Source organism: Melanotaenia boesemani, chromosome 5 (assembly GCF_017639745.1).
Source record: "Melanotaenia boesemani isolate fMelBoe1 chromosome 5, fMelBoe1.pri, whole genome shotgun sequence".
NCBI classification, from domain to species: Eukaryota; Metazoa; Chordata; class Actinopteri; order Atheriniformes; family Melanotaeniidae; genus Melanotaenia; species Melanotaenia boesemani.
In genome coordinates this window covers 27956747-27975786 of record NC_055686.1, presented here as the reverse complement: position 1 = coordinate 27975786, position 19040 = coordinate 27956747, and the positions used below count along the sequence as shown (strand labels likewise).

The 19040-nt window shown below is 37.8% G+C and overlaps 1 protein-coding gene across 2 annotated transcripts; it reads right to left on the bottom strand.

Moving 5' to 3' along the window:
- Positions 1-6167: 6167 nt before the first annotated feature.
- si:cabz01007802.1 lies at positions 6168-18426 on the bottom strand. 2 transcript variants are annotated; one of them, XM_041985649.1, is made up of 21 exons: positions 18173-18426; positions 17668-17737; positions 17525-17590; positions 17065-17187; positions 16474-16533; positions 16325-16384; positions 16096-16155; positions 15842-15913; positions 15687-15749; positions 15531-15599; positions 13362-13421; positions 13168-13221; positions 12496-12567; positions 10985-11056; positions 10796-10849; positions 10622-10663; positions 8206-8283; positions 8076-8115; positions 7951-7996; positions 7092-7506; positions 6168-6871 (listed from the first exon to the last, which is right to left on the bottom strand). In XM_041985649.1, the coding sequence occupies exons 2-21, from the start codon at positions 17728-17730 to the stop codon at positions 6404-6406; spliced, it is 2037 nt and encodes a 678-aa protein (XP_041841583.1). In that variant the 5' UTR covers positions 17731-17737; positions 18173-18426; the 3' UTR covers positions 6168-6403. The 2 variants fall into 2 exon arrangements, with proteins under 2 accessions (XP_041841583.1, XP_041841585.1); XM_041985651.1 differs by having other exon boundaries at positions 17119-17187; positions 18173-18425.
- Between the last annotated feature and the right edge of the window lie 614 nt (positions 18427-19040).

Genomic DNA, 19040 nt, shown 5'->3' with positions numbered 1-19040 from the left:
TCAGAGGTCACAAATGCAGAGAATAATAGAAAGATGGGATGCGAGCCAGTGAAAAGGCAGTTGAGATATATATAAAGTTAGCTCTCTTCGTAAATAATAATATAAATCATCTCCACTTCAATTTTTTTTAATCTTGGGGTTCTGTTGTAGATTTGTGGGTCATTTTGTGGAAACAGAAGGAAACTTGTAGTTTTGTAAAGATGTTTGACTTAAAACCTTTAGAACCTGATGGCCTTCTCTATGTACGCCTCATGTTGGTCAGCACGAGCGTTTGCTGAAGGTTAGAAGCTCTTACATTTTGCCTCATTAGAAACATGGTTTTCCCTTAAAACCTTAAAACGGACATCTAATGCACATCTAATGCATCTATTTATACGGAAGACTTGAAGGGGTTCATTTTCTTTACACTTCTCAACATAGCAGGGTTCTATTAAAGAAACATGTCTGCTTAAATGTATTCTGAAACAAATACTAGAATTTTCTGAAGAATACGTGTTAAAAAACAACAACAAAAAAGCTTGCTTTTAAATATTAAATGGGTGTTAACACAAACAGGAGAAGTGAAAAAGAACTATGAGACCCTCTTCTAGTGACTCTGAGGACAGAGACAATTTTATAGCTTAAATGTAACAAAAAAAAATCAAGCTGCTCTATTAAGGCTTTCTTGGACTGCAGTATGAAGTTGAGAAATTAATTAATCAAATGTGTGTTACTTTGCATTCACTTTCCACGGTTGTGGATACATACACATGCTTGCAGAACTAAAGTTAACACAGTAAGAATCCTCACCTGCTATAATTAATTTATAATAACCTATTTTCACAGCGTAATTTCTGCACCACATAATGCCTGCATTGTATGTCTTACAGCTTTCCATTGTATTGAAAACAAGCACATTGTGCTTTAATCATTATACTGTTGACTACTCTTAACAGTACAGAAGTAAGAATGTAGATACAAAAAACATTGCACATTGCATTTGTAACAACACCTTTAATCCCTTTTAAATCCTTTGAGGATAAATCTGGTGAATGTAGTCATTGTTAGTTCATCTGAGTATAAAAGCCTTTTTGCTTAACTGTACAGCAGAATACAGCAGGGCTGGATGGGGCCCTTTGCTCTGTGGGCTGCAGTTATTCTTTAAGTACATATGTTGACAGATGTTGGAAAATGTTTCTAAATAGTGATAATTGCAGTGTATCACTGGTTTCAATGTTTTTATTGTAGTGCACATGCTCACAGTGAGACACCGTTTTAATCTCATTTGTATTATAATGTATTTGTAATATGTCATGTTTATTTCTGCTTATAATCTCATTTATTGCTCTTTAAAGCAAACATTACCTAAACATATAAAGACATATGCATATCCATTGACAAACACAAGTTAACAAACATTGACAAAAAGATGTAGACACATTTATTATGTGCAGGCATGAGAGAGTAGGAGCGTTTTAAGTTTGGTTTACAATGTAAACACATTAAGAGTTGCTCTCAGTTCAGTTTAACAGGAACAGAGCATCAGTATGTCAAGCTTTTTTTGTTTGTTTGTTTTTTACTTTTACATCGGTATGCATAGATAGGAAATGTTTGTGATGATGCAGACAATATTTTTAGCCAAACAAGTAATCACATATTTAGTGGGTTTCTCATATTCCAGTAAACTACTGCCTAAAAGTCCATATTGCATGTTGTCTAGTCACATGGTTGTGCTGCCCACAACCACTAAATTGTATAGGTAAAGAGGTATAGGTAGTTTTTTTTTTTTTTGTATGCATAACTATTTACAAAGTTTAGAGGTTGGCTAATGCATCAGATACATTAAAAAGTGGAGTTACGTGATGGCATATTTTTACATTATCCAAGGAAACATACAAGTTTCAAATTGGAGAAACACCCAGCACTTCAGGTCCGTATTATCTTGAACTTGAACTTCTACATGGACAAGTAAAGTTTTTACATCACTTTCCCTACCTACCGCTGGTCATTCCCCATTTAATTATTCAAATACATCTATGCCTTCTTTCACCTTCACCTTCCTAATGTTTTATCTACTCCGTTTCTTGCCACATAACCAGGAAATATTTTTATCAAAAACCCGGTTAACTGGTTTAGCAGGCTATTTTAACCTAGACCAAAGGGTAATCTTGGGTTTTCTGTTCCAAAATGGCTAATCTAGCTTAGTTAATACAAAAACCGTGAACACAGCCAGGAAGTTTTTTTGTTTTGTTTTTTTTGTGCAGTCATGCAGGCCCAGTTATGATGATATGACACCCGGAAACGCCCCTCATTATTAGTCGGCCCTGTTGATGCTCGCTGCGAGCTCCTCCACAGGAATGAGGGGTTGTTGCGGTCTTCCATAGGTATACCCCTTTGCAGTGAGCCTATGGAAATTACTGGCTATTGGGGGATTTTTTTCAAGGTGCAGATGACAAATTCTTACCAGTCTGAAGAACATATAATATATTATAAAAGGCTTAGATAACATATGCCATAGGCTACCATGGGTTTAACATCCACTTCGGTGACTTTGCTGGAAATCCTCCACTAAGCATTGCAGTGGGCGGTGGCTGTTTTCCGAGGTTGTGATAGTTACTTCATAGCCGGTGTTTTTGGAACAGACAACATAGGTTGACGTCAGTGGATTTAGAAACCTCGAGCACAGGCTTTATCACATGATTTATTAAACCTCCTTTCTGGAACACCTGAACTATTTTATCTTCCCTTGATCTAACTAGATAATTCTTTCCTTATTATGCAGCTTTTTAACTTGGGGAAAATTGGTTAGTATCTTTAGCTTTATGTGCTTTAGAAATCCACATTTATCAATTTCCTGCCTTATTATAAGCCCTCATTGATTTTGTTTTAGGTTTGTGGGGAAAAGGACATCAGAAGAAAAGGGGCACAGGGGAAATGGTCATCTTTTGAGCAGTTTAATTGTGTAGCAAACAACTTCAGTAGCACAATTACTACCAACCAGTGCAACCTTGTTTCTTACATTTGGTGTTAGTTTTCTGTATCTAAATCCCACTTCCTTCATCTGGTTTCTAACATTTTGTCACTCTCGTCTGTGCTGATTTGGTTTTCCTTTTATTCTTTTGTGTATTTTCTGTTTTTAAAGGTCTTCCTTGCTCAACTCCTATGTTTCACTTTACAACCTTCTCATTTCTATTTGCTCCATCTTTTTGACACAACTGAGATCTTCCAGCATCTTTTGCAACAGTCAGAGCTGAATTACTCTCTTTAAGTAGTTTGTAGTCAGTTCCCTTTTTGAAGCCATGTTTTCTCTCAAATATTCAGGTGCAACAGCTCAATAAATTTTAAAAAAGCTCTCATTTGGATATTAAATGGTAAAATGGTAAATGGTCCGTATTTATATAGCGCTTTACTGTACCTGGAATGATCCCCAAAGCACTTCTACATTATACATCACATTTACCCATTCACACACTGATGGCGGAAGCTGCCATGCAAGGCCCTCGACCACGACCCATCATGAGCAATTAGGGGTTCGGTGTCTTGCCCAAGGACACCTCGACATGAATCCGACTTGGCCGAGAATCGAACCGGCAACCCTCGGGTTACGAGACGACCGCTCTACCTTGCTGAGCCACGCCGGCAAGGTAGAGCGTCAAGTGTCTTAGAAATGCAAATGACATGTTAATTCCAGAATATTCCTATCAAATGATTTGTTTCTCCACTTGATGTAAGAAAGAAATATATGTAAATGTCATATTTCACTTGTCCACTATTCTTGCTCAATAAAAGCTAAAATAAAAAGTTTTAGTAATAACTGAAGTATAACTGTCCTATATTCTGTCCATTTACCATTTTATCTGTAGAAAACTAGCCCCTTACAAGTTTTTCAGCTTTCTATTAAGCTGTGTTTTATTTATTTTATTTGTCATGTGAAAAGGTGAATTCCCAACAAGCACTTGAATTGAATTAATTGAATTGTGCAAGGCCAGAGAGCTGCATTTATCTGAAACAATTAACAAGAACGTCAACAATTCTCACACTGTTTGCTATGATTGAAAAACTTTCAAATCCTCCGAAACAGATTAGCCCAGAGCTCCTTTCCACTGAGAAATGCAACCAATTTGCCAACTTTTTTAGCTAAAAAATTAGAACAATTAGTCAAAATATTAATTCCACACAGTCACACAAGAAAACTAGTCTATGTCTAAAACCCAGAAATATTTCTGATGTTATGTTGCAATTTAAAATGGTTGATTTAAAAATCCTACACGAAACAGTTTGGCATTTGAAATCAACAACATGCACTCTGGACATGATACCATCCGACTTTTTAAAAACAGTTTTTACCTCAGTAGAAAGTGATCTCCTACTGATAGTTAACAGCTCACTGGCATCAGGCATTTTTCCCAAGTCACTAAAGATAGCTGCTATTAAGCCACTCCTAAAGAAAAGGACTCTAGATGCCTCTATAATGAACAACTATAGACCTGTCTCTAACCTCTCTTTTATTTCCAAGATTATTGAGAAAGTTGTATTTCACCAGCTTAATGACTTTTTAAGTGAAAGTGGACATCCTGATAAATTTCAGTCTGGCCTCATCACAGCACTGAAACAGCTCTGGTCAAAGTGTTAAATGACATTAGGTTGAATACTGATTCTGGTCAAGTATCAGTTCTGGTTCTGTTGGATCTCAGTGCTGCGTTTGATACTGTAGATCACAGAATCCTGTTGCACAGGCTGGAAAACTGGGTTGGACTTTCTGGAGCGGTCCTTAACTGGTTCAGGTCCTATTTAGAAGGCCGGAGTTATTTTGTTACGATCGGCAGCTATGAATCCAAGCGAGTGGCCATGACTTGTGGAGTCCCCCAGGGGTCAGTCCTTGGACCTCTTCTGTTCAACTTGTATATGCTCCCTTTGGGTCAAATATTACAGAACTATAGCATTAATTATCAAAGTTATGCAGATGATACACAACTTTATGTGTCTCTGTCACCAGATGACTGCAGTCCAATAGACTTCTTGTGTCAGTGTCTGGAGCAAATAAACACCTGGATGAGGGAGAATTTCCTACAATTAAATGAAGACAAAACTGAGATTATTCTGTTTGGTAGCAAAGAGAAGAGGGTCAGCATTGGTAAATACCTGGAGACTCGGGCTCTTAAAATCACTGACCAAGTTCGTAACCTGGGAGTGTTGATAGACTCATACCTGACTTTCAGCAGCCACATCAAAGCTGTCACTAAGAAGCTTTTTATCAGCTCAGAAACATCAACAAAATTAAAAGTCTAGTCTCCCAGAAAGACCAAGATAAACTCATCCATGCATTCATCTCAAGTAAGCTGGATTACTGTAATGGTCTTTTAACAGGACTTCCTAAAAAGAGCATTAAACATCTGCAGCTCTTCCAAAATGCTGCTGCTAGAGTTTTAAGCAGGACTAAGAGATCTGAACACATCACACCAGATTTGAAATCTTTACACTGGCTTCCAGTCAGTCACAGAATAGATTTTGTTTACAAATCCCAGAATGGTTTAGGTCCAGAATACATCTGTGATATGTTCAGAGAATATAAACCTAGCAGAGCTCTTAGATCCAAAGACTCTGGTCAACTAGTCCAGACCAGAGTCCAGACTAAACATGGAGAAGCAGCATTTAGCTGTTATGCTTCAAACAAGTGGAACAAACTGCCAGTGGAGATTAAACTTTCACCAAATGTAGACATTTTTAGAATAGAATAGAAATACTTTATTACTTTATTAATCCCTTTGGAGAGTCCTCAGGGAAATTTTTAAATCCAGGTTAAAAACATTTCTTTTCTCATGCACCTATGCATGAAATCTGCATGTTAACTTTTTTTTTTTTAACTTATCTTGCTTTTAATCATTTTAATGTAATTTATTATTTTATTGTGATTATGTGTTGATGCCTTTTACTATTTCTAAATATCTGTAATGCCTTTGTTTTATGCAAAGCAATTTGAATTGTCCTGAACATAAAATGTGCTATACAAATAAACTGCCTTGCCTTGCCTGAACAAGGTTGTCCATCCGCATTTTTCTGGTCTTCACGCGGGCATCACTCTGTGTGCACACAGTGTTCACGCCTCTGCCATTCGTATGTAGTCTGGTCTGAATATTTTCCTGTTTACTGGGTGTCATGTTGCAACATTTCAAAAAACAGACCCGAAAAACAAATAAGCAACTATATTGTAAAATTTACTTTATAAAAGCGACTTCATGTCAGCTTTTAATACATTAAAATAACTTTAAAACATTCTTTTAAATATTTTTTTATATTTTTAAAGTATTTTACAATAACTTATTAAAATACTCATCTAATGTGCAGTGATATCAGTCAAAGTGAAGCATAAAAGCCAGTGCCAAATTTTCTACTACTACTTTTTTTTGGGAAGGCTGAGAAAGCTTCATTTTAGTTTCTTCAAATCAGACTTCAACAGTTCTTCATCGTCCTCCTCCTCTACCTCCACCTCTATCCCATCCATGGTTCTTTGCAGCTGTTCCTTGATGCTGTTCAGCTCCAGCAGTCCGTCCTGGAGGTCCTTACAAACCTCTCGGATCTTAGCAGCAAATTCTGTCTTGGCTCCCTTTTTCAGCTCCATGGAATCTTTTGCCAGGAAAAAAACGTCAAGAGCCAGGAAAAGGCCGGACATAACCCCGGTGGTGACGCTCATCGCCTGCGCAGCCTTAGCAGCGCCACCAGCAACACTGAGGACTTGGACGGTGCTAATCAGACTCTCCGTGTTGACCACTAAAGCCTTGCCGGCTCGGCCTCCCTCCTTCATTACGTGTTTGACGTTCTGATTTAGGTGCTTCTTTTCAATGCTCTCCATGTACTTCTCAAAGTTCCACTCCTCAAGTTTCTCCATCCCTTCCTGTCAGAGAAATGGTAAGAAAGAAGAAGTTCTTTGGTTCCAGCTCGTTTTAAAGCAGTGTTTAAGGGTTTAACTAAACTTGGTACAGAAACAAGAATTCTGAGTGAATTTTAAATATTTTGCTCCTACAGTTTCAACAGAAAGATGGCAAAAATCAACAGTGGAAGTCATGTTATAGCTGTATATTTGTGCTTGTATGTGACTAAAACAATGTTCTCACCTGTAAAAACTCCAAGCACTCCTTGATGTCCCTAATCTCATCCTGGTAATCTTGAATCATCTTCTCTACCTTTTTGCGTTCCGTCTTTGAATGCATGGTGTCTGTGATGTTGGCAGAAGCAGACGTCACACCGCCCGCAGTGGCTATCCCGATGCCAACCGCCGTGACGATGAGCGACGTTCCTGCTGTGAAAGGTGCCAGGATGAGGCCTGTGATGGTAGTGACAGACCCTGCAACGCTGGCCACCCCGCCGCCGACGCTGGCTGTGACAGTTTTCTTATGGAAGTTGTCCGCGGCGTCAGCCAGTGCAAGCAGCTCCAGGATGCGCTGCTGGAGCGAAGCACCGCGCTGGTTAAAAAGGCGAACAAAAAGACGAGCTGCCATGAAGACTCGATCAGCAGCTTGTTCGACCACTCTGATGAAGCAAAAGACACTATTAGAATCTCATGAAAGCTGCAAAAAAATAGAAACGCTCTGCCTCGTCAAGCAGAAAGGCAAACTAAGAAATATTATATGCATCCAGGGATACCATAAACACAGAAAACACAACCACACAATAAGTTTCCTCATGTGCATTAACCCAGTATAAGTGAAATGATTCTTATTTTTACATTAAACTTTGATCTTTGCAATATGTCCACTTGTGCTTTTATACTTTTTATTCAGTATGTGTGCTTTCTATTATTTATGTAGCGTACTTTAGATTCTGTATTTTTTAAAAAGTGTTGCTTTTAAAATAGTAAAAAGCTATTTTTCTACTACTAATTTTATTGTAGAAATACAACACTGCCTGTTCTAGTTAAAATTTTAAGTAAAAGATAATCTAAAAATAAAATCTATTGGCGTAAGTTCAACGTACTCTTCAGCTTCTTCATCCTGGTTTGCCACATTCCACTCATTCCATCCTAAAACAGAAAAATAGTCATTACATGACGTTGCAGCTGCAATAAGCGTGACCAAATAAAACGTAAATATCAAGCGTACCCTCAACGGTTCTCCACCATGACAAAAGGCCTTCTTCATCCTGGAAATGAACCATTTTAAATTCTCTGACACAATTAGACACGTAGAATTAATTATATGTACTTAAAAAAATTAGAAGAGACACACATACGTCCAAAGGATCCAGTTGAGTCCCATTACCAGGTACTGGTATTTCAGCCAGTTGTAGTGTCTCAACTTCTACTGCCTCCTAGTCAAAGTGAGGCCACACACACGAACATGAGTATTGAATGTGGAGTTCCTCAAGGCTTAGTTTTGGGGCCTAAACTTTTCATTTTATACATTAATGACATAATTGAAATGTCAAAATTGTTACATTTTGTTTTATTTGCTGACGACATGAATTTCTTTAGTTCGGGGAATGATTTAAAAGCCCTATCAGAAAGAATAGTGAAAGAAATGGTTGAAGTTAAAAAGTGGTTTGATAAAAACAAGTTAGTTTTAAATTTAAACAAAACTAAGTTTATGGTTTTTTCAAAAAGAAAAAAAAAAAAAAAGATAAGGCTCTTTTGAGAATAGATGGTGTTAATATTGAGAGAGTGTTTGAGTTTAGGTTTTTGGGAGTGGAAATAGATGACAAACTGACATGGAAATCTCATATAGCTTATATTAAAATTAAGATGTCAAAGAATATATATGAACAAACCATGTGTTGAATTATAATGTATTAAGGATTTTGTATTGTTCACTTATTTTGCCATATTTAAGTTATTGTGTGGAAGAGTGGGGTAAAACATATGCAAGCATATAAATATAAGATAATATATTCTTATATAAATATAAGAATATAAAGTGATTAGAAACAATGGCTTTACAAAAAAGAGCAATAAGAGTTATTCATAAAGTCGACTCAAGAGAGCATGCCAACAAACTGTTTATTAGGTCAAGACTTATGAAACTTAAAGATTTAGTTGAGTTACAAACATTATTAGTTATGCATAAGGCAAGAAGCAAAGTATTACCGGAAAGTTTGCAGAAGTTGTTTGTTTTTATTTCAGAAGACCAGGAGAATAGAAGAAAATTTCATTTTAAACACCAGTTTGTAAGAACTACTTTAAAACAGATGTGTATTTCAGTATGTGGTGTCAAATTGTGGAATTCGTTACACATTGAATTAAAGATGTGTGTAAATATCTTTCAATTTTAAACTATGTATAAAAATAGAATATTTAGTTTGTATGAACTGGAATGATGGAAATTGTGTGGATTGTAATGTGTATGTTATTTGTTGATTGTCATGTAATTAGCTGACAGAACATTTATATGTGAGTTTTTGTTTAAGACAGGGGCAGGTATTATAAGTTTAACTTCTTCCTGCTCCTTTTCTATCATGTTGTTCTGTTATAATCTGATTTTGTGCATAGCCATGTGTGAAATAAATAAATAAATGAAATATAATGAACAATTTGAAAAGTTAGGCTTTTACATCTCTAGATTTAAAGTGCTTATAAACCTCAGAGTAGAGCTGTAGGGATATCATATTTTCATCAGAATATTACAATGGCTAAAAATAATCACAATAATGTCAGAAAGAGATTTAATCATTTCAAAGTAGTACAAGAAACCCCAATTTATACAACTGATAAGGCAGCACTGGTCGAGAGCCAAACGTCAGATTAGTTCAGAGGATGCTGCTTAACACACATCAGCAGCACAGAGATGTGGTTTAACAATGACACTGTTGAAAGAAAAGGCCTCTTGCAACAGCAAACTAGAAGAACAGCGTTTAAGCTATTTAAGCATGAATGTCAACTTCGCATCTTGGCAGTAAAGAACAATAGCAGTCAAGTGGAACTTCTCCAAAAGTGACATTAACACCACTTGCAGAGCAAGATGCCAAGTTTGATCCTTTCATGATTGATCTGCAACAAAGTTTGGTTGCAAAGAGGGTTGGTTTTCTTTAGATTAGTTATAATGAAACTGGGGTTTGGAAAGTGATGGGGAATGTGTCGGGTGAGGCACTAAACCATCAGGAAATGCAAAGACACCTCCTCACAGGAATGTAGTTGCAACTGCCAACGCAGAAGCACAATGGCTAAAAGAAAGTGTAACACAGATGCTAAAATGCCACATATTTGTGATGTTATAAAAATGATATCACAATAGGCCCCCCAGTTTACTGTGATTTTTTTTCCCGTATTTGCTTTGTAATGATTTATTGTGGTTTCATTTTCTAAAATCATAAAAGACTTGACATTTTAACAGGGGTGTGGATACTTTAATATTCACTGTATTGAAATCACTAGTGTGTATTAACTTTAACAAGCCAAATGAAACTGAAGATCGGATAAATATCAAATATGGATCTAGAATTTTAAAATATCTAATGGCAGAAGATGCTCCTCTGAGCACTTTGAGTTAGAGGTTTTATAATAGTTTATTATTGTGCACAGAGCAAATCTTGTGAGCGTGAATGTATTTATTATGCACAAACTAACTTCGGTTGCATTTTAATTTACAAGTTTATATTTGATGAAAAGCTGCTGAATAGAAGGTGCTCTACATTTTAAACTGCCTGGAAAACTGACCTGAGGCAGAGTCCGAGTGTCAGAGGCAGTATTTGAAGAGTCCTGTAGTCAGAAACAAGACTTTAAAAAATACTTTAAGCTAAAATATATTAAGATATGAAGCTATCTGGCAAAGCAGTGAATGTGGAAGCAAACTGGATTAAGTCAGCGGCAGAATGACACATTTAGCTTTACCTTCGTTCCTGACCCAAACAACGAAGTAGGAAGAATCCTCCGGATTATGAATGTCTGAAAAGTGAAAAGAAATATTTTCAAATATATCAGCCTTAAATCTTTGCTGCCTGTCTTGTAGCAGAGCAGTACAACTATTTCAAGAATAAGATGAATCTGAATGAAAACTGACTCAGGATCAGTTTTACGGACCTTTGTCTTTGGGGGTTGTGTTGGTTGGCTTTTCCCCTCACAGCTGGTGTCAGGATCAATGTACCAAATCGACTGAAGAGGGTGTGAGGTTAGTTACAACAGTACAGTGTGAAGCTGCCAGAAACTATTAGCAATATTTTAAACAAGACTTGGGGTTTAAGGTTTTATTACATAACTTGTTTAAACCTAATGACTGAAACATTAACACAGTGAGTTCTAAATGGGATAATTAGTCAAACGCCATCTGTGCATGAAAGAGCAAATCAGGTACCTGGTTTCTTTCTTTATAAATGCCTGGCTTTTGACTACCTCACATTACTCGTAATGGAAAATAAACAACCTTGTTTCCTGCAAGTTTCAGGCAGTTCTCAGAGGTCACATGCTTAGTACTCATGTGCCAAAGCAGACAAAGTAGCATTATCACAGAAGCTGATTCACTCCACTTAACATTTTATATTGTTGCTGTCCAACATGGAATCAAAAAGGATATTATAATTTATTTATAATTTTGTGATTCACACAACATGCCGACAACCTTGAAAATAAAAAATTATTTTGGTGAACCAAACAAGAAAGTGATTTAAAAAATCAAAACATGTGCATAACTGTATTGCACTCCCTTCAGTACTTTGCACAGACTTATCTATCTCACCACTAGGATTTTTGCCCATTTAAAAAAAAAAACAAAAAAAAAACACTGCTCCAGGTTCTTTAAGTGCTCTGGGTCATTTTCCTGCTCAAAGGTACACCTCCATCCCAACCTCAAGTCTCTGGGATGCTAAAACTGGTTGTATTGAAGAATTTTCCTGTTGACAGACCATCCATTATGCCCTCCCTTCTGATCAGTTCCTTACTAAGGAAAATCATCCCCACAGCATGATACTGCCACCACCATGTTTCACCATGTAGGAACAGCGGTGTTGGGGTGATGAGCGTTGTTCGCTTTCCGCCATATAGTTTCCTCAAAGGCCAAAAAAGTTCCATTTCAATCTGATCTGATCAGAGGACCTTCTGTATGTTTGAAAAGTCTCAAATATGCCTTGCCCCGAGCAACAGATTTTTCTTGCATTTTTCTTGGAGGTTCTGTTTAGTTTCCTTGTTCCCTGATTAATGCCTCCTTTGCCTCATCTGAGAGTTTCTGTGAACAACCCTGACAAGGCAGGTTTATTGTGGTGCCACACGTGCTTAATTTTTTTTAATGACTTTCAAATGGCACGCTTTGAGTTTTGGATTTTTTTCATAATCCAATCTTGATTTATATCTCACAACTTTAACTGACCTGTTTAGAGAATACACTGCTTTTACGGTGTCCCTTATTAGCTGTGTTGCAGACTATGGGACTTTTCATAATATGTGCATTAAGTATTCTAAAACTCTGCTCTTCAGGGCCATCATGTATAGCAGATAATTGAATTGTCACATTTAGGACAAAAAAAAAAATCCATAAATTCATTAAGACGGTATTATGGGGAAAAGACATTTGTAAAAATATGATGTACTTAACGCCGTACATGTCTCTCTATGGTGTCGTCATCCAAGCTTTCAGTGCTGGTGGAGTTCTCACTGTGGATGCCTGGGTCATCCTGATAAAAAGAAAATTGAGAGAAACATAAGTTACCAGTAACTAGAGAATGCTAATTCACTGGAGAAGCAGCATTTAGCTGTTATGCTGGAGACAAGTGGAACAAACTGCCAATGGAGATTAAACTTTCACCAGATGTAGACACTTAAATCCAGGTTAAAACATTTCTTTTCTCATGTGCCTATGCATGAATTCTGCACAGTAACTTTTTAACTTATCTTTTGCTTTTAATCATTTTAATGTAATTTATTATTTTGTTGAGATTCTTGCTTGTTCTTGCTGCCTTTTACTACTTCTACTACTATCTGTAATGCTTTTAATGTTATGTTTAAAGCCCTTTGAATTGTTGTGTGCATGAAATGTGCTGTGCAAATAAACTTGTCTTGCCATGGTACCTACGGACAACCAGTGAAAAATTGAATCCCTTCAAACAAAGTATTGTGAACAGGCATCACAAGTTTGACATTTCAATAGCCTTTCTTAGAGCTGTCACATTAAAATCACACCAGCTAATAAAAGCAGAAACAAAAGAGCTAAGTCACTACCAAACAGATTAGATCACAGACTGGAGCAGATATCATCACTTGTTTTTTATCTTTACCTGAATCCTATGAGAGGCAACCACAGAGTCGGTCTGATCTCCATTATCTCCTACCTGTATCACAACAAAATAGAGGTTTAATTATCAGCATCTTAATGGTGCTGCAAAGCAGGGAATTTTTCCCACCGTGTTTTTTTTCAATCCCTTAACACAGAAGCTCCTAACCCAACTTGTAATATAATTATAGTTAATACCTGAGTGCGAGACTTGAAGGGGTTTATTTTCTGTATCATCCCTTTAAACATTCCAGTGTTCTACAACAGAGCAAGACACAGAGAAAAGTGTCAAATTAAGCTGTAAATACATGTTGTGTTCACAGGTCCTGCTCAGCAGGTGCTCAAAACATTTACTTTGTAAAGAGTGGGATTGTGCTTTGGCACCATCTTGTGGTAAAAATATAACACTAAAAGGCAAACTTTGAGACCAGGGACTCCTCACAGGAGAGACAACTTAAGAAGGACCCGTATCATAATACTGACGCCAATCAAAACATTAACTGCGACTGGAACAAATAGCTGATAGATTTTAAACTTTTTAAACTTAATATAACTTTATAGCTTAAAATGAACCTATACAAATTGAAGTTGAGCACTTTTAAACAGGGTCATGTTTATTTTAATTAAAGTTTGACCTCCAAGCATTTATCATTTTCATTTAACAGATGTTAAAACTTTCAGGAAAGCGAACAGTAGTAGGACTGGAAAAGTCCAAATGAACCAAATTTAAACAAACAAAAAAACATAGTAAACTTTACTACAATCCTGTCCAGAACTTTTCTGTCTCCTGCTCTTATCAAAAGACCCAGTACAACAGTCACAGCAGGTCTCTATTATTCATATCATGATATTATGTTAATCTGGAACAACATGATTATGTCATTTTATCAGCAAAAAATTCAAATGCCTGTTTTCCATAAATATAATACATTATAATCCAGAATCAGAATTGCCTTTATCATTGTTGTACAACACAAAATTTGAGCAGCTGCTCCTTAAAACAGTGCCTTTTAAAACATTTACAAGTATTAAATAAATATCGTAAAAAATATAAATATGAGCGCAATAGTGCAGATGGAGAGAATGTAGACCTGTGGTCCTCTGGGCTGTGCTGATCAGTGTCTGCAGCGCTTTCATATCGGCTGCCGATCTCCCTGCGTACCACGCTGTGATGCAGTATGTCAGGATGTTCTACGGTGGCTCTGTAGTCAGACACCAGCAGCTTCTCCTCCAGCCGTCTCTCCTCTATCACATATTTATTAAATGGTGAACGTTTCTCTGCATCTCAGCTGTTCTGCCTCTGTGCGATTTGCTTGTGTTAATCATTAAAAAAAAAATAAATAAATAAATAAAAACAGACTTTTGACTAATCACCATTATAAGTGACAACTGAGGAGCGCAGATGATTTTGTGGTGTCATGCAGACCAATCAGCCACAATGATGTAATGCACTGTGAGTTTTTATTTTATTTTATTTATTTTTTTTGACAAGCAGGCCACTTTCGGGTCTAGGCCACCAGGAATTATCCCGCAACTCCCATGCACCAGTCCGGGATTGATCCCTTACACCAACAACTCATGGAGTTAGTGAGAAGGAAGAACCTGCTTTTTCTATTCTTGGAGTGATGGTGAAAAACTCAGATCCTCTACTTGTAAATGAGCCATGAATTTATTTTTCATTACAATCAAAGCGGAAAATGATGGCATAGAGGTAAGTGATGTGTTGCATGGCCTTAGCAATGAATTCAGCCCACTTGTGAGAAATGGTCTGTACTTATATACCGCTTTTATCCAAAGCACTTTACATTCACTCATTCACACACATTCACACACTGATGGTGCCATGCAAGGCGCTCAACCACGATCCATCAGGAGCAATTAGGGGTTCAGTGTCTTGCTCAGGGACACCTCCACATTAGCTGTCCGGGCCGGGATCGAACTGGCAACCCTTGGGCTGTAGGAGGACCACTCTACCCACTGAGCCATGCCACCCCATGGAGGCCAAAAGCTTCCATGATCAACTTGCTGAAACCAGACCTTCAATGTCCCTGTGACGTGATTTGCCGTCAACCGATTGAAGAATGTGTTGCTAGCTACATGCTGCTGAGCTGTGCAATGGCTGCAAAATAAGTGATAGATTTATGTGAACTGTCTCCATCATATCACTTTTTAATTGGTCTAAAGTTATTGGTTTAATATCTTTGTTTGATTTCTACACTGGCTGTAATGTTTAGTTATTAACTTATTCAGAGAAGAGCCAAAACTTTATTTTCTTTCTTTTTTATTTTCACACACCCCAAAGCTATGACTGACGAACCCCACTTTGAGAATAGTAGTTATTGGGAATTCTTATTTGCATACAGTTACCTGATTCTCTGGCACATCTGCTAAGCTTCCACTGCTGGAGGAGAGGTCACTGCGTATAAGCAGAGTGTCCTGGGAAGATGAGCCAAAGAAAAATGAGCTACACAAGACAGAGCAACCCGTTGTCACTGTAGTCACTGCTGCTTTGACAAACTGTACCTTTGGCTGGGAGGATTTGAATGGGTTGACTTTCTGAATCATTCCTGACATCATTCCCGGATTCTAAAAGATAAAAAGCAAACATTGACCTGCTGAAAGGGACAATGTAAATCATGAACAGATTAGTGCACCTTGCAGGACAGGATGCAGCAAACCTTTTTATTCTGGAGTTCTTTGTCAGCTTGTTGTAGATTTGCAGGAACATCTTGAGGGTCAGCCTTTGGTTCCTTAAAAAATACATGTTTTCAAAAACAAAGTTGTAACTCTGCAAGAATTGTTTTACTTCAATCTTTAACATTAACTTATCAACTTCCACACCTTGTCTCTGCAGCTTGTTCTGTCATTTTGTCTCATAAGTAGATAGTTTTGCTTTAAATGTCTAAATAGATGTCTAAAATATAATCAGTACCTGAGCAGAGGACTTAAAGGGGTTCACTTTCCGTATGACTTCTTTCAACATGCCAGGATTCTGAAAGACAAAACAAAAGTTGTCTTAACAATGAAAATTCAAAGAAAAGTTTGCCTGCTTTTAAATGTTAGATGTGGGCGTGAACATGAAAAGGAACAATGACCTGAAATAAAGAAGTGGTTTTGTTTGAGAACAAGTGGTTTCTGGCACAGTTCCAGGCTTTTCTTACCTGAGTCGAGTTTGAACCCCTCCCCTCTTCCAGCGACTCTGAGGACGGAGCTGTAGACGCCTGTGGGAGACAACCAGCTGAGTGGACGCCCGGCATTCTGACACAGATCATCCGTTACCATCAGAACGTGCAGACAATGCCTGCATTACCTGTGACGTAGACTTGAAAGGGTTGACTTTTTGTATGACCCCTTTCAGCTTCCCAGGGTTCTGGAACAGAAGATTCACCCAGATCAGGTGTTAACTGACGTCATCCTCAGCTCAGTGAAGGGAGGTGAAATGGTGGGAAATGGAGCGTTTTGGCCAAATTTAAATGCTGCAGGCATGTAAATACTGCAGCTGTTTGTTTAGCACAGAACATGAACTACTTTATGTAAATGATAGAAATATGATGAAGCACTTCACTTCACAGGAAAGGTTCTGCTGGGAAGCATGCTGGCCGAAAATGTCTGCTGTGAAAAAGCTTTATAATCTGTAACAGCATAGCTTGTTTAAAGCAAAAGATGTTCACGTTTTAATTGGCAGGTTTTCAATTAACTGTGATGAAACACCTGATATTACCAATATGATTTTCTGGCTATGTGTTTTCATGCACGAATGAATGCTAAAAATCTCAAACTCAATGCTATGATAAAGTGATGATAATGGACTCTGATAACACAAAGTTACTGCTGCAAAAGGTTCTTCACCAAGCTACTGAATTAACCCAACTGCAGACAAAATACTTAAAAAAATAAACACCTGTGACGGATTCACCAGCATTTTTCCACATGACAATGCATTTGTGATCTTCACCTGTGTGGAGTCTCTTGCCTTTTCTAGAGTTTCTGAAGAAGGAGCTTTGCTGATTGTGGAGGAAGAGATCTAAAATGAAGTAAAAATGAAAAGTGATGCGCTATAGGAGCATTAAAAAAAAACATACTGTCAAATTGTCTGTTTTTACATTAGAAGCAGATTTGAACAGGTTGACTTTCTGCACAACTCCCATCACCCCTGTCCTCTGCTGATGAACAAAACAAAATAACTACAAACAATATCTGGTAGTTTGCTTCAAATATGCATTTGACAATTCTCACTGTGGTGGTTGGATTAAGCTCGTTTGTGATTTCACTGCTATCACATACATACATATATAAATAAAAGCAATAATGGTGTTGGTTTGTATGAATTGCCTTGTTTTCAGACAAGTCTTAACATTCACCTGTGAGGCTGCAGTTCGTGCTGCATCCTGTCTGTTCAGGCTGAGTGTGATGGAATTTTCTAGCTCCTGGTGATAAAGCCTGCAGTTAATTACAGTTACATGAAAAATAAGCTGAAACATGCCACTGTCCTGCCTTTTCTCACCTCCTTAGTGGGTCTGGGTGGAACCACGGGAGTTTGGGCTGTGCCTTCATCTCTTCTTGACATGTTTATACTGCAACAGTTGGAAAAAGCAAAAACATTACTGTAAACAAGCATAAACTCTGCCAGTCACATGCAGTGCTGCTTCCGCTTTCTTCTAGTACTTGACTCTGAATGCCAAATTTAATTTAAATGTGCATTTTTCCTAACACTAAATCTAAACTGAGTGGAAGTTTAGTTTTGTGTGTTACAGTTATTGCCGAATTAAAATACACATCCATCTGAGTGGTAATAAATTACTGCTGTCACTTTCTGCGACACTAAAGTGTATAAAAGAAGTGGAAAATGTTAAAAGTGCCAGAAATTTCAACGCAGTTCGGCGCATGTCGCTACTATAACAGCCTCGCTTTTTGTCCCTGAACTGCAGCCTCGACTCTTTTCGTAGCGACTGCTCCAGAACAATGTTCAACAACACAGAGCCAATAACAACACAATTTAACCAGCCTACCTCAGCGTCGAGTCAGATAACAAAAGAAAAAAAGAGGCCGGACTGTACCGCAACAACAGAAACAAGTATAATAGCTCAGTCCTTCACTTCCCCTTCCCGCGGCGGAGGCATGGGACTGGTTTGGTAAGGACTGAGGCGGGTCTCAGAAGGGTTGGGTAACTAACTGCTGGTACGGCTGTTATGTCAGGGGTTTTTTTTACTGTAAAGGGGGCACCATGGGGCCTTACTGGGCCGTCACTCCAAACCTGTCCAGCCTGGGATGGTTCGGGAAAGTAGCGCATTCTGAGTTGGATCCCCTGCGGTGGGCGTGGCTTCCTTCCACCTGGAGCTCCCTGTGGTCCTTGAGTTTGTTGAAGGTGAAAACTACATGTTGCTGCGTGAGCTGTACTTCTAACATGTGGCCCACAGCTTTCTCCTCTACTTGTTTCCAACTGATGTGCTTTTTCTGCCAATCACACTTTATTCCCATGCATAGTTTAAACTAACCTTAAGGCCTATATTGTCTTCAGTAGCCATGTTCCAAGTCAAATACAAAGAAAATAATAAAACAAAAATTAGATTAACTCCACAGAGGATTAAAATTATTGTTTGGAAACACTGTAGATGTGAATGAAATCAATCCTGGTCCTCGGGGACCACTGCCCTGCATGGTTTAGAGGTTGTCCATTTTTTAACACCCCTGACTCTAATGAATGCCTCATTAGCAGATTTGCAAAGAACTTGAGGAGCAGTTCAGTTAATCTGCATCAGGTGTGCTGGAGTTGGAAAGAACTAAAACATGCGTCCTGCATGTCCCAAAGGATTGAGAAACACTGATTTTGTAAAAGTGTTTCACGTCAGTGTAAAGTTGTTTAGCCCTTGCTAAAAG